The sequence below is a fragment of the Primulina tabacum genome, chromosome 11 (assembly GCF_025594145.1).
Source record: "Primulina tabacum isolate GXHZ01 chromosome 11, ASM2559414v2, whole genome shotgun sequence".
Taxonomy (NCBI): domain Eukaryota; kingdom Viridiplantae; phylum Streptophyta; class Magnoliopsida; order Lamiales; family Gesneriaceae; genus Primulina; species Primulina tabacum.
In genome coordinates, this window is record NC_134560.1 from 6,595,909 (window position 1) to 6,612,280 (window position 16,372).

Genomic DNA, 16,372 nt, shown 5'->3' on the forward strand with positions numbered 1-16,372 from the left:
TCATCATGCGTGCTGCGTTGGGTAAGTACAGGGGCTAACGTATTAGCCCGCAAATCATTTTAGTTAGATAAATTATGTTTATTGAGCAAATCTTGTGTTTCAAAAAAATTTTGATACGATCAAGAATCGAACATATAATCATTGTCTAAATATTCTATCAACTCGATCATCTCTTACGAGAGAGTAGGATGCTGACATTATCATGTGGGTATGCGGTCATCTTTACAAGTACCTGTATATAGTGGAATAATAATGACGTGTTACGAACATGATGGTGTATACAATGCACAGTCTATATGTTTCGGAGACGAACTAAAACATGTGTTTTGTTAAGCAAAATTCACGATTGGAAAGGAGATGAATAGAAAGGCAGGTGGCTTTATCGCATGTTTGCTTCACGCAAGCACCTAATGGGGTTTGCTTCATCGCGTGGCTTCTAAGTCTTCACTTAGTGTTTAAAATCCCCTCTTCCCAAATACAGCATATACCACCAAACCCTAATTAAATCCAACAAAATTCAATTTATATACACTCCCAAAATATTAATCCTATCTCTTTCTTGATCTGTTCTTCTTAAAAAATCAAGTGCCCTTTTCAAGAAAACCCTAAACATGTTATTATTAAATTAAATTGCTGCAACTTCATTCATTGAGTTGGTGCTTGGGATCAAACAATCTTGCAAGATGAGTACAGCGAATGTTCCTGGCAGTAGCACAGAAGCAGGGGGTGGAGGAAGCGGTGGAGGAGGAGGAGGAGGAGGCGGAGGCGGGGGCGGCGGAGGGCCTTGTGGAGCATGCAAGTTCTTGAGGAGGAAGTGCGTGGCAGGGTGCATATTTGCGCCATATTTCGACTCGGAGCAAGGAGCAGCTCATTTCGCGGCGGTTCACAAGGTGTTTGGCGCCAGTAATGTGTCTAAGCTACTGCTTCACATCCCGGTACACAAGCGGCTCGACTCGGTTGTTACCATTTGTTACGAGGCTCAATCCCGGCTCCGGGACCCTGTTTATGGCTGTGTTGCTCATATCTTTGCTCTTCAGCAACAGGTAATTCACTATAGATCGATTAAATCATCAAAAGATTCATCTTCATGCATCAGCTAGTGATTGTGCTCGAAAAAATTGAACTCTTGATCTCCAAACATCTGCATAATCAACCTCGCTTGTAGCTTGGTTAAAATGACACTCAAATTTTTTGATAGTACTAAGAAGATTGATGATGGGTTTGGTGAGTATCATCAATAATTAATAGCATTGGTCGTGGTTGGTTTATTCTTAAAGATCTGTCTCATCGGAGTTGGTGAACTAATGACAACCCTTGAGTGTTCTCTTCTTCTGTTTCATGTCTTCTAAAGTTCTATTTCATTACCCTTAAAAATCGTATTTACTCAAAAAATTTGATTCGGGACTTTTGCAATCCGAATCTTGTGCTACTATTTGACAGGTTATGAACACAGTGAGTAAAGTTTTCTGAATCTGCATCTGGACCAACAATATATGATATTGTGATAAAAAATTTTGAGGGTAATATATACATGGTTTCTTGGATAAAAGAGTATTGATTCTTAAATGAATTGTTAACTTCGTTAATCACCGAATCTAGTCTCGATTTTCTTGCTTTCAAACAACATTGGAAACTCAGAAATTGGGATTTGAGTTTGATTATTGAGTTGTCATTGAGTAAGTACTAAGTTTTGAGTTTGCTGCATCTTCAAATTTCTTATACCACCTAGAGTATTTTTCAAATTTAAATATGCCGTTTTAAATCTATTCTAATTATTCTCATATTTCACTTACAATATTAATATCCTCTTATAATTCTGTAGATATATATTTCAAAATTGTTACGTATAATAATTCATGAAACAAAGAAAAATTATGGGGTGCAATTTTTTTTTTCACAAACTTTAAATTCAAATTAACATAAAATTTGTACCACACAGTTTTTCTTTGTACGTACGCACATTTTGCTTTTGAAGATGTTAGAATATATATATAGGATTTGTGGTATTGTGGACCATGATGTGGTGCATGGAGGGAACAGTTGTGTGCTTTGCTGAAATCAATACACCTGATTCTGGTTGATGAACTTATAATGTGGAAGGCGTCTGTAACTCTTTGTGTGTGTGTACGTATATAATTATATCAAGAATATTATATTTGCTGTTATTAAGGAATTGGTCGGGCGTTTTTGTGTAACGCTTAGGGCAGAGCTGGGGTCCTTTGTCCAAATATTGCAGCTTTTTGGGTAATGCTGTCATTTACTAAAGTGTGAAAATTCATAATTTTTTTAATCGTCTTGATCAAAAGAGATTCATGCGTGAAAATCAACATAATATTAATTACATGAACACAGATTAACAAAACTTAAGTAGAAAATCTTTCTTAATCCAATACATGTCACTCGCATTTGGTCGAAGTTGTATTTCAAGTAGTGACAGAGATCTCATGTTCGAGATCCTCCAATCCTAAATATATTTTTTTTTTAAAAAAAACTACTGATTTAATTTACTCTTCTTTTGATGACTGATCTGGTGTAAACTTGTCTTTGGGAAGTGAAATTATACTTTTTTATTAAATAAATTTAATGTTTTCAAAATTTCTAATTTGGATGAGACGACTACCCTGCTTGTTATAGTTTAGAATTGACTATTTTTTTTTTCAAATCGGGTTTTACATTATTCGAGTACGTATATTAATTTATCACTGGAACATTGTTTAAAATCATCTTCACGTACGGTAGCTGTTCGGTTGCTTTAAACAGAAGCCACGCATGTCTCCGTAGAAATGGTCTCGTCACTTTAATTTGCTTGTTTTCACAAGCAATTGTCTAAAATTTTGACTATATTTTATGCATGTTATCCGAGCAGTCCCATGATATATAATTATCGGAATTTTTTTCTCATATTGAAATAAATTTTGATTATTTCTAACATTTACAGGTGGTGAACTTACAAGCGGAACTCTCCTACCTGCAAGCGCACCTAGCCACCCTCGAGCTCCCACCTCCACCACCAGCGCCGCAGCAGCCGCCACCGCTTCTCATGCCTTCCGCCTTCTCTATATCGGACTTACCCACATCTTCAATATCCCCTGTAACGTACGACTTATCCTCACTTTTCGATCCAACGATACTGAACCCGTGGAACTCCCTCCAAGTACAGCAGCGGCAGCAGATCAACAACCCACGACAGTTTTCATCCGCCGCCGCTGGATCGTCTCCGGAGATACCATCATCTGACTCCGCCGCAGGAGACGGGGATCTTCAAGAACTAGCTCGGGAGCTCCTTAATAGACATGCAAATCAGACAGTTACTTGCAGAAACCATGCTTCAACTATGCCACCACAGCCCAGATAAAATTCTTAAAAAAAAAAAAAAAAAAAAAACTGACTCCAATAACAGATTATTAACGTATTAGCAGACCTTAATCTTCGAGAGAATTACTTCTTTTTGTGTCTCTTTCTGCATGCTGGGCAAAAAATTTCGTTGATCGATTTATGGACCTCAATTTCTGCTAGTACTAGTATATATGTATATTTTTTCTTGTTTATTGAACTCTTTTGCATGTCTAATGAGATTTTATGTAACCTCATTCTTTGATTTTCCCTGTCTTAATTAAAAGTAGAACTATGCATGAAACTATAATTTTTAAAAATTAAATATAATGTGGGCACCATACATTATTAAATCGTTCAAAAATATTATATTGAAAATGAAGGTGTAACAAATTTTAAATTGTACATACATATATTTACAAAGTCTGCTGGTCGATTAAAGTGATTATTGAGCTCGTGTTTCAATTACAGTTCCATTTAAAATTTCAATATATTATTTAAAGTTATCTTATACTATATATAAAGAATATGGTTCTTGGAGTGGCTAATTTATGATAATTCTAATGTTACAATTGTTAAATTTCTCGTCAATTTTTATAATTATCACGTTGGTCAAATTCTAGTATTCTATAATATGTAATGTTGATAATATCATGTCATAACAAATTATAAAACTCCACGAACTAATAACTAACAGTAAATACTATAAGAACGACTAAATAAGAACGCAACGTGTACATCGATGCTAGTTGTTTATTAAGTTTGCATGATCTTATATTAATTACTATATTATTATTTCAAAGTAAACGGGCCATTTACAATTCATGTGGAATCTGAGCCAAGCGCTATGAACCATCTATACTTTTAAAATATAGGTCTGTAAACATAACTGGACTGGGTTTTTTTTTTCTTTTTTTGATGAACTGGACTGGATTTGAGTCCATAAATCTGTGTAAGATGTTCACTGAGGCTCGGATTCGAATTCAATCCCTGCTTGGATTCACATTCTCTTGAAATTATTTAGTTTCATTTTTCAATTATAATTTGAAATTTATATGTATTCACTTTGATTTTCAACATCTTTACACAAATAATTACATGTTGTTTCGGGTTGGGTAAAGTCAAAATAAATTATTGTTTGATCGACTATAATTTTGTCAGTACAAATGTAGTATAAATGACTGGATCTGGTCTATCACAACATTAATGTTGGAAAAAGATTTGGAATTTAAAAGCATTATTCACTTTTCAAAGTGACATTATTGTGAAAAAATAAATTCTTGATCCTGCAGAAGTTTCCGAATTGTACAAATAGGACGGATCCTTTGAACGGATTTTAGATATTTGAATTGCAGAATCATTATATTACCATCGATTATAAATTTTGATAGTGTAAGGATCATTGATCCTACATTAACGATTAAGCATCTTTTACTCAAGGATGTGTGCAAAACAGCTAGATAATGTCATTAATCCATTGAGAGAGAAAGCGTTGACATATTTCACCATTACCTTCTGGGGAGATGAAGAGCCAAAGGCCTAATCACAAACGAATGAAAAGAGAACACTCCACAATAAGAACCTACTTTTCGTAATTTTTTATAATTAAGTTTGCTCTATATATGTAATTTAAAATTATATATAGGCGTCAAATTTTTTTGAGTATGTCTCTTCTGAAACGATCTCATGAATCTTTATCTGTGAGGCAGGTCAATCTTACCGATATTCACAATAAAAAGTAATATTTTTAGCATAAAAGTAATAATTTTTCATGGATTGACCCAAATAAGAGATCTGTCTCACAAAATACGACATGTGATACCAGTCTCACACAAGTTTTTGTCAATTTTTTTTGTATCTATTTAATTAAAGAGTAGGTATCTTGTGAGACGGTCTCATGAATCTTTATCTGTGAGACGAGTCAACCCCACCGATATTCACAATAAAAAGTAATATTCTTAACATAAAAAATAATACTTTTTAATGTATGACCCAAATAAAAGATTTGTCTCACAAAATACGACTCATGAGATCGTCTCGTACAAATTTTTCCTTAATTAAATCATAACGAAGCAGGTGGAGAGATGACTAAAATGATTCCAAATCCATCACTATCCATCACGTGTTGACCTATATTCTGGTCTGCCCTTGTTTTGCCATTACACATGAAAACTGTATTTAATTAATCCCAAGTTGTAACCCTTAGGGATTGGTCTTCAACCAAAGGGATAAGTACGTGGGAAGCAACAAATTTCAAGCCACTTCGAACCAAATGCATGAGACTTCCAAGAAAGTCGCGACGTGCGTGGCCTACTATTATTCAACCAACTACTCTACTTATAATTATAAACATTGTTGTTACATACACCGGACATTCGCAAAGCATCTATTTTTAATCTCTTTTCTCGATTTTATTTTATTTTTGAATTAATTATGAGCGATCACATATTGGTCGGTCGAAGTTAGCTCGGCGATTCGAGGTTTTCGAGTTAACGGTTGACGTGATCGGGTTCAAGCCCAAAAAGTCAAAATCTGATCCTTTTATCTTTAGTATTTGAGTTGATGTATCTAGACTGAGAAAAATCTACTCCTAAGATATTTAATCTTGAATATTTGAGTTGATCTTATAACACTAAAAGAAATTTTTAAATCAACACCACCTCTACGACAACGGTTTTAACTAAAATCGTTGTTAAAAAGTTAAAACCGTTGTCGTAGAGCGTTTTTTTAAGCAAAAGACAACGGTTTTATAAAATTGTTGAAAGTTGGGGGTCAAAGACAACGGTTGTTTTGAGCATTTATGACAACGGTTCTGCGAAATATGTTACAATTGTTAAATTTCTCGTCACTTTTTCACATTTACGACGGTTTGATTTACAACCGTCGCTATAATTCGCGACAGTTTTAATAAACTGTCGCTACATTTAGCGACAGGTTAAGTTAAACCGTCGCATGTTTTCATTTAGCGACAGTTTTACTAAACTCGTCGCTAATATTAGCGACAGTTATTGCTTTACCGTCGCTAAATATAGCAATGGTCAAAGGACAAACAGTTGCAAATTTAAAATTTGAAAAAATCCGCCATTATTAGCGACGTTTTTGTTAATAACCGACGCTATTAGCGACGGTTTAACCAATAACCGTCGCACAATTTTCTATAAATATCACCTCTTTGCATTCATTTTCTTACCCCTCCCTCACAACACTTAAAATTTTTCTCTCTTACACAATTTTATCAATTTACAACACTTAAAATTTTTCTTTCTTACACAATTTTTGTTTCGATTTAATTTAAATTTTATCTCTTTAATTTTTGATAAATTTTTAAGTGTTAATTAAGATCAGTAATTATGTTATCACAGTAACATTATAAGTTTGTTTAGATTTACTAAGTTATAAAGAAGGTATTAACAAGTTGTCGCTAATTTTCTCGACGGTTTTTTAATTCCGTCGCTATATTATCGGCGACGGTTTTTAAATCCGTCGCCAAATAGCGACGGGTTGGCGTAAATCCGTCGCTAATTTTGTAGGCTCGCAATTGGTAGCTGCAACGGAAAAAACCCGTTGTTTTTGAGCGCACCCTTTAACAACAGTGGTTTTAACAACAGTTTTAAAAGACCAACGGAAAAAAACCGTTGTTTTTGAGCGCACCCTTTAACAACAGTGGTTTTAACAACCCTTTTTTCTTGTAGTGTAAGTCTAAGAAAAATATTGTAGGAATTCAGTGTGAAATATATGAGAAAAATCATGAGTTAATAAGATGAAAAAATATATCTATTGATAAGAGGTCTTTGGGGTAAAATCCAAAAGCGCATTCATGACGATGGTTTATGCCCAAAGTGGACAAGATACGTAGATTTTATTACACAACAAGTGGTGCCTTATGTGGGAGAGGGTAAACATGAAACGGAAATGGAGAGGAGCCAAACTTAGACACAAGATGGATATTCGTGAATAGTGTCTCTCAAGTTGGCACCTTAGAAAAATCTGTTGATAAAGATTAACAGAAGGTATTTTCCCGTGGCCAACTGCTCAAGAACTGGTTGAACAGGCTGAAGGGTACAAATGTGGGAAGACTTGGAAATAAACACAAGAGGATAGGAGAGTCGAAATCTTTCGAGAGTACAAAACTCGAGTTGTACTTTTCTTAATTTCTGTAAAAGCTTTATTTGGTTACTCTCCCGTGGAACGTATAATAGAACAATCCGACCAAACCACGTAATTGCTTGTGTGCTCCTTACTTTCCAGTTTGCATTCTTCGATTTCTGTCAAAGCTCTATCAGTCATGCTGTCACACCCCGAAACTCGGGATTTGACACCGGTGTCGTTTAACAATCACACAATTGAAAACAACCAGCCTCATAGCATAGTATAAACCGAAATAACAGTTTATTAATCATAATCTCAAAAACCAAAGTCTTTACAACTGAATAAAATAAATTTGCGGAAAACGTCTAACATGAAATTGAAAGTACTAAAATTCAAAAAAAAAAGCAATAACATGACTAAACTAAATCACCAAATTCACCATCCCCAAAATTGTTCAGATTCTTCTTCTTCAACATGTTCTTCGGATTTATCTGGGGAAGGGTGTAAGGGTTGAGTATTTTGGGAATACTCAGCAAGTAAGGGATATCGAACACAACATAAATTTTTTCAATATTTTCGAAAATGACACATATTTACAACATGCTTTTCATAATCGTAACATCGTATTCATATCATTGTAACACTGCGATTTTTCACCTTTCATGGTTTACTGATATCAGTCTCTAATTTTTAATCCTCTAAGGGGACGAGGCCATAAAACAGTTCTATCCCACTGTTATGGGCCATATGTTGGAATTCCACCCATTTTCAGGGAATTCTCACAGTGCCAACGTATAAACGTACCAAGATTAAAAAAAAAAACGTAGACGGTGTTCGACCGAATTTTTCTTTAAAAAGAAAACACATAACCGAAAATTTAAGAATTTTAAAATTTGCCCACTTACCTTGAATTCTTGATAAAAATAACCGTGAAAAACTAGGATTGCTTGCACAGGAATTTTCGAAAATTCCTCTTCGGCGGCTGGACGGCGACAGCGCTTCGCTGTGCTCGAAAATCCTAGGGAGACTAGGGCACAAATTTCGAAATTTTGTGTGATATGAGGTGTATTTTCGAGTCTACAGGGCCCTCCTATATATAGGGGTTGACTGCTATCGTGATCAAGAGTTATAGTGCGTTTGAACTCTGAATCAAATCTTAATCCAGAATCATGATATAATCGTGATATTGTTCGAAATCTTAAACCTTCCATCCCCTAATTTTTCGAAATTTGCATTATATATATACACTGTTTAATTTCGACTTCTAGGGATTTTATTATCTCTTACTTGATTTTTATCCCGGTATCTCAATATCAACTCAGTTCTTGGATTTTTATCTGCTCAATTTCAAATAATATACACGATATTATTATTCACTCAATCTTGGTAAAACCTTACAAATCTCACATCCTAAAATGAGATAAATCCTGGTATCCAAAATATACTATCGTGATAAAACTTAAAATTCTTGGATTTTACACATGCAAGGATAATATCGGGAAAACCGAGTCATCTTGAACACGATCAAATTTCATAACAAGTATAATACAATAAGATTATTTAAGTTTTAGATTTCAACCGATTTATGTGTTAGCCAAAATGGTAAAAGAGATAATAAGAAGATCACGAGTAAAAAGCAGCGAACGTATCGACAGATCACGCAGAACCACAAACAGCTTGCCAAGGGTGTGAACAGGAGTAAGGAAGCAGGAACGAGGGAGAGTGCAAATGTTTTTGGTGTGTTTTCGAGCTTGACACATTCTCTATTTATACAAGTTGATTGCATCAATACGAAAGGCCAAAGGTTGTCATCAATAGACAGTCATACGAAGCATCAACCAGCGAGATGAAGCAGTACTAACAGCCAGGCATGTGGAAGGTCTCTCGCAAAGAAAAAAAGGAAAATGTAGCATAGCCTAGCTAAGCGATTTTTGCCTTGATCGATCCGATATTTGACGCACTCAGGTCGTGCTCGTACGTTTGCATAAAGTCTAGCTTTTTCAAGTTCAAATCGAGCCACTGATTTGCACCCGTTCTGTCGTCAAGCGAGAGAGAGCCTTTTGACTAATCATTTTTACACTTCCATAAAGTGTAACACAATATAAACTCATCTATACCACTTTTAATTTCGCGTGGGACAAATCCTCCATTCCCCAAATTTTCATTCACATAAATGAAAAACTCATTTAACACAACAATTTAATATACACACACACGTACACATCGAATTTAGACTAGCTAGCGACTACTTATTTCGACTCATAAATTAAATCAAATATTGGAGTTTCCAAATCAAGGGCTCCCAAGTGGAACATAGAAACACATTTGTGCCACAACCTTGTGGGTATAATTTCTAGTGAATTTGCGACAGATTCCGAGTACTAATGTTAAAGTAGGCATTACCTTTGGAATAAAATGGGCACTCGAGAAGTTTGAGTATTGACTGAACCGAAGGATAAAGACTTCAGGTGGCTATAAACTTGGAAGTTAGTTAGTGCTGGTAGTAGCATCTAACTGATAATTATATAAATACTTGAAAGCAATATGAAAATGCAACTTGATTCTCCAGATTTCACAGTGGAAATATTCCTTTGGTTGGCTGGCGTGGATGTAGATTCCAAGTGAATCGAACCCGTAAATACTGCGTCACCTTTCAATTTCATTCAATTGCTGGCTTACACTGTGTGTACAATTTCCGCATTCATTCGAAAGAAGAGAGAAGAATCTTGTGCTGTGAATGTGCATGTTCAAAGAATTCTGTATGAAGTGATTGAACTTGGAGAGTTTAGAGTGAATCTTGATCAATAATTCGCAACACTAATTAATTCATAGTGTTGTTTTTAGTGGTCCACCATTGATTAGCTTAAAAAATTGTTTTTATTAGGGAGGGATAGAGGTGATTTACAGATAAGCATTACAATTACGCTTGTCGCACAAGTTCCAAATTTCTATACTTAAATAATTGTAATGTTCTTTTCCTACAAATTTTTTTTATTCCATGTCAAGTGGCCATACAATGTTCCATTCCATCAAGGCATGGATTTCAAATCGGCGTATAGCCATGGATTTCAAATCGGCGTAAGCGAGTAGGACCCGTTCTTTAATGACCCACGTTATTCATATATATATAAGTATATATGTGAAAGGAGAATGAAATTGTGTGCTTCCTATTGTGTCGTATGTTTTGTTACATAATATATAGAGTAAGTTTACCATTAGGTGGGCAACCATGGGCGTTGCTAATGTGGCGGGTGAGATGGTAGCTCAAAAGAATTATTTATTATTTATAGTTCATTTTCAGCAATATTGTACATGTTGAATTATAAAGTTTTGTCCTTCAAGAGTATTGAGATTTTTGATGAATTCTAGATATGATAGACTTATTTAAAATAGTTTATTTTCTAATGAAAATCTTGTTTTCATATTAATTTGTATGATTATATTCAAGGAATAAACTCTAAGACAAATGAAATTTATAATTAATCAAAGATAGATGATTGGATAACATGATGAAAAAGAAGTCACAGGAGAGCAAACACGGGACTTGGTGATTTATTTCAAAGAGATCAAGTGCTCAAGTCAATATATATTGTTGTGTTGTCGTGGAGCGTTGAAGATAAGCAGACACAACACGTAATCAAGTGTTGATTAGTGTTGTTCATCAAACATAATTTCGACTTCACAGACGTTGCATCCATAGTTTTGTACACCTTTGTATGATTAATTCTATATTATTTTATTCATCAAAATTTAATTGCATGATAAATTATATTATTATGTTGCATTATTGTATTAAAATGTTACAATATTGCACATAACACTCTTATATAAATCAAGCAATGTCTATCTATTTAGTTTCACATATGAATCACGCAATGTCCAACTATTTAGTACTTTTATGTGAAACTCTTTCAGTAGCCTAAGATAATTTTTTTTGCATTCGAAAATATGTACACATTAACATCTTGGAAACATTTAATGCAGTAAATTTCTCGATATCTAAAAAAATGTTTGAGAGATGGCCGATATGTCATTTCACAAGAGATTCATATAAATATCTTTTCTTACAAAGCCAATAAAATGTCTAATAAAAAATTTACAAATCATATCAAAATTATATATAATTTATTCTTAATTGACATTATTTCTATAAATCTTTGAGCAAGATTATCCGATATTTTTAAAAAATTAATTATGTTTCATGTACAATCTACGTAAAAAAAAAACAATCAATTGATTTTGCTCTTTGTCACCTTTATCCTAACAATTATGAGTAAAATGGCGTGACGATCAATATTTGTAATGGCTCGTCGGACGAAATCAGTGTTGACTAATAATCGATTTCAGAACCATCAAATTATCCATTCTTAAAAAAAAAATAAAAATTATAAGATCGCCACGTAACGAATAATATCTTTTTGTGCCACGTTATTCAAAATTTTGACCAATTGATGTGATTTGTCGATTACTTTGACAACTATATATAGAGCAAGTTTTGGTGCACAAGGTGTGTAAATCATATTAACTTGAAAACCCGAATTAATTTTGTAATAATTAGATGTGTAAATTATTTCTCAATTTTCATAATTATTTAATCACTATTATTATTATTATTATTATTATTATTATTATTATTATTATTTGGATATTAAGAACTCAAATTCGAAGGAAAAAATATTTTAGCGAATAGTCCAAGTGATACAGATGTATATTCAATTTCTGTCGACATCAAACAAATACACGTGTTAGTGCTTATTCAAATTAATTACTAATTAATTAGATTTTTTAATTTGAATTCGGTAGGAGTATCGTATATATAAATAATAATGTAATGCTAATGCTGGTCACTGTTATAGAAATATAACTTTTATTAGTAAGAGAATTAATTGATTATATAATATAAAATATGGATCGATCATCTATTATTTTACAAATAATTATAATTATAAATATAAGATTATTCAAAAAAAAAATTGGTTCTGGTCTCAAAACCTTATTTTAAATTTAGTCTTGATATCATTCCAGTTATAAATCATGTCTAAATCATAGGATAAAATTAAATATTTCATATTTTAATTAGTTTCCCCTATTTATTATGGTCAACAGTGGGAAAAAAATAAAAAAACTATTAGCAGAAAAGACAAAATAGATAGCAATAATTAGTGGTGAGTGGTGCCGGGGAAGTAGCTAGAGATTTTAATAGATCGCCCTTCAGACACGGGATGCACCCCACTGCTTCCATTGTTTTGTGCGACCCCATTTGCCGAAAAATCCCTTATTCTTTGTTCTCCGAAAAAAAAAATTAAATCCCTTATTTCTAGTTGTATATCAAGAAATATTATATATATATATATATATATATAATAAAGATTATTAAATTTAAATAATATTTATTAAAGATAATTTAAAATAATAAAATTGGAATTAGAAATATTTTTCTTCCATCTTTCTTTTCTTCTTGTCTCTTTGGGTCAACAAAACGACATGTCTTCTTTATTATGGTGCCACATAAAATAAAGGGAAGGAATATCAACAGTAGTTTGCTGCATTATTCAGTCTATGTTTGGAATTGGGGTTTGGTTAAAGGTGTGAGTAGTTATCATCTCTTGTCTCCTATTGACTTTTGATTCAAAATCTCTTCCCCACCATTAATTGATTTTGATCTGTTTTTAGTTTAATGTTGGACTGCAACTTCACCTAATTCAAACAATTTGAAGGGCCCAAAGCTTTTAGAAAGGGGAGACGCTACTAGGCTAGGTCTCGATGAATTAAACACACGCGCGCCCGTCGGCCTGGCTCGGTATGGTGTGGTCTTTGACCAATATTAATCTTTTTGGACCAAAATTATTTGAAGGAATAAATTTTGTTGGTGTCCAAACAGAGGCTGGTGCGCCCTTGCAGGAAGGCAGCGCGCGGCCGCGCATGATGTCGCGCAGCCGCGCGCGCCACACAGGTTTTCAGTGTGCGCAGACATAACAAGGCGCGCGGGTCCCGCGCGCCTTGCTGTGCGGAAGAAGAACAAGGCGTTCTTTCACCGAAACAACACGTCTATTCACCAAAGATTGCACCTTTGTACGAAAGGTTCTGCCCATTCGAGGTAATCTTTGATGCTCTATAAATATCCCTTACCTGCATTCATTTGGCACTTTTGTTGCATCGAATTCCTTCTCTATCTTGCTGCAGATTTTCCTTCAGACTCACTTGAAAGATCTTGCATTTCTTTGTTCGTCGAAATCTAGAGTTTGTTGTGCTACTACTCTAGATAGGAGTCTTAGAGACGATTGCCGTGAACGTAAATCACTTGTATACGGGCAATATCGTCTTGCGGATAAAGGATTCATCCTTGCCTCGACTGAAAGAATCGTTGTTGTTTCAGAATTTTCGAGAAGGACACCATTCCAAACAACAGTTTATATATATATAGACTTGGCATCTTTGTTTCTTGAATTTCAACCATGATCTTTGATTCTTCAACGAGTTTGTGAACAAATTTGTGAATCTCGGTGTGATTTCGTGAGCTTCTCGCAGCAAGCATTCTGCTGCATTTCTCATCAAATAATAACAAAACATGGCTACTAAAAATTCTCATTATCGATCGCCATACTTACTGTCGAAGACCCAAAATCTGATCTTAAAATGTAATGAAAATATTGAATTGATTTGGATGATTTTTATAGTGCATGCAACACACAAACAACACACGAAGATGCCAAGTTTTCAAATGATTTTGAACCTTTGCCAAAATGGTACTACATGATAAAATTAAATAGTCGAGATTAGATGATTTAAGACGTCACCATAAGATAGACACAACCGCTGAATATGTAACTAAGTAGATATTGAAAGATATGGAGTTAATATATATATAAATAATGAAATTTGTTGGTGTTTTGCAAATGAAGTGCTGTGAGACCCGAGTTTGTGAAGGGTGCATGGTGATTTATTCGTTTGCGTCTAATTAATTAGGTTAAGATAGACTGACTAACCCATGCAATTGTTTTGTAGTTGAAAAAATTATTTTATTGCAAAATTGATGCATGATTCACTTCTTGAATTGAATTAATTAATAAATTCTCAAATAAGCAAGCCTCGAATTTGTGTAATTTGAGAGATTTCGTTGACTCTTTTTTTTGAGTGTTCATAGCTCGATAGGTAGGTTGCGCAGCCAATGGGTTTGGGTTACCCGTCCTATGGATCTATTTATGGCACCGCCTCCGGCTGAAGAGTTTAGTAGTAATTTAATATGATTATTTAAAAGGAGCATGATCGAGGTTTGTCAATACATTTGTATCCAGTGTGTGAGAACTAGTCATCATCTTGAATTACCAAATTTAACCTCCACCTTATCCCAAAGGCCAAAACCCCACTTATCTATCCAATCCTCTTTAAATCTATTGACCAAACCCTAATTAACCCGAACATTATCATCCTAAACTTAAGAACATAAACTTTTATTCCCCAACATCATCCTCTCTCTTGCATCATGTTTCCCCCAACACCAACTACAAAATACTTTAGAAAACAAGTAAAAAATAATATATATCAGTTGGAAACCAAAAGAGAGAGATAATTTAGCTCAAATCTTGGCAGTCTCCACCTATTTTATGTTCGTTGAATAAGATTTTATCTGTTGTGTCTTCTGATTCTTGAGCTTCATATATCCTCTCTGGATTTCATCTATTTCAGCAAAGATTTGCATTGATTTTTAAGAAGGAAGTTGAATATAATTGCAAGGTTCGAAAGAAGTGATGGATCGGCTAACTCACGGTCGTCCCCGCCATTTACCGCCACCTTTCCACGGTGGAGATCTTCAGCTCCACCACCACCAATTCCTGCAGCATCAGCAGCAACGCCGGAGTCTCGAAGACGAACAAAGCGGAAACGGTAACCCATTAAAGGGAGATCCAGATGAGAATTATGGTCTCGCCTCCACCAACACAGCCGATCAAGAAAAAGAGATGGGGCTACTGGGGAGTGATCAAAACGAGGTAACAAGAAGACCACGGGGCCGCCCCGCCGGCTCAAAGAATAAGCCTAAGACTCCTATTATAATCACTCGAGATAGCGCTAATGCGCTTCAGATCTCATGTTATGGAAGTTGCGAATGGCTGTGATATTCAAGAAAGCATAACGATGTTCGCCACCAGGCGGCAGAGGGGCGTTTGCATTTTGAGCGGAAGCGGCACCGTGACGAATGTAACTCTCCGTCAGCCTTCCACGCCTGGCGCGGTTGTGACTTTACATGGAAGGTTTGAGATTCTCTCTCTTTCGGGATCGTTTCTTCCTCCTCCGGCTCCGCCAGCGGCGTCTGCGCTTACTATATATTTGGCCGGTGGTCAAGGACAAGTGGTTGGGGGAACGGTAGTTGGGCCTCTTCTGGCTTCCGGGCCGGTGATGATAATGGCTGCATCTTTTGGTAATGCAGCTTATGAGAGGCTGCCTTTGGAAGATGATGAGGAGGCGGTGGCGGGAGGAGGGCAGCAGGGATCGCCGCCGCCGGGGATTGCGGGACAGCAAATGATGAGTGATCCAAATGCGAATATGTTTCAAGGAATGCCCCAAAATAATCTCATGAATCCATGCCAATTACCAGCTGAAGCTTACTGGGGAACATGTCGTCCTCCATTTTAATATTTATAATTATAATACAGAATCATAAAATTATGACCTGATTTCACTTCTAGTTCTTGCAAATTATTTAGCTTTAATTATTCTTCTTCTTTTTCTTTTTTTCCCCCAAAAACCACTTCGTACTTTGATAGTTTTCTTGACTTTGATGGAAGAGGGATGTACAAATTCATGAATTCTTTGTGGGTTTGATCATTTTATGAGAAAATTCTCCCCGTGTTCTAACCTTAACTCCTGCAATTTGTTGTTGCCTACTCTTGCTTCTTGTAACTTGTCTGACAATCATTTCATCACTTTATGCAGAAGAAAATAGAGCTTTTTA

General features: G+C 35.0%; 1 protein-coding gene and 1 pseudogene across 1 annotated transcript; both read left to right on the plus strand.

Moving 5' to 3' along the window:
* The first annotated feature begins 389 nt into the window (after window positions 1–389).
* Window positions 390–3,578, plus strand: LOC142518669 (LOB domain-containing protein 30-like). The gene is made up of 2 exons (XM_075621465.1): window positions 390–1,043; window positions 2,939–3,578. Exons 1-2 carry the CDS (start codon window positions 684–686, stop codon window positions 3,353–3,355), a joined length of 777 nt encoding a protein of 258 aa, XP_075477580.1. The 5' UTR covers window positions 390–683; the 3' UTR covers window positions 3,356–3,578.
* Window positions 3,579–14,841: 11,263 nt separating this feature from the next.
* On the plus strand, window positions 14,842–16,147 carry LOC142519487 (AT-hook motif nuclear-localized protein 18-like; annotated as a pseudogene).
* The last annotated feature ends 225 nt before the right edge of the window (window positions 16,148–16,372 follow it).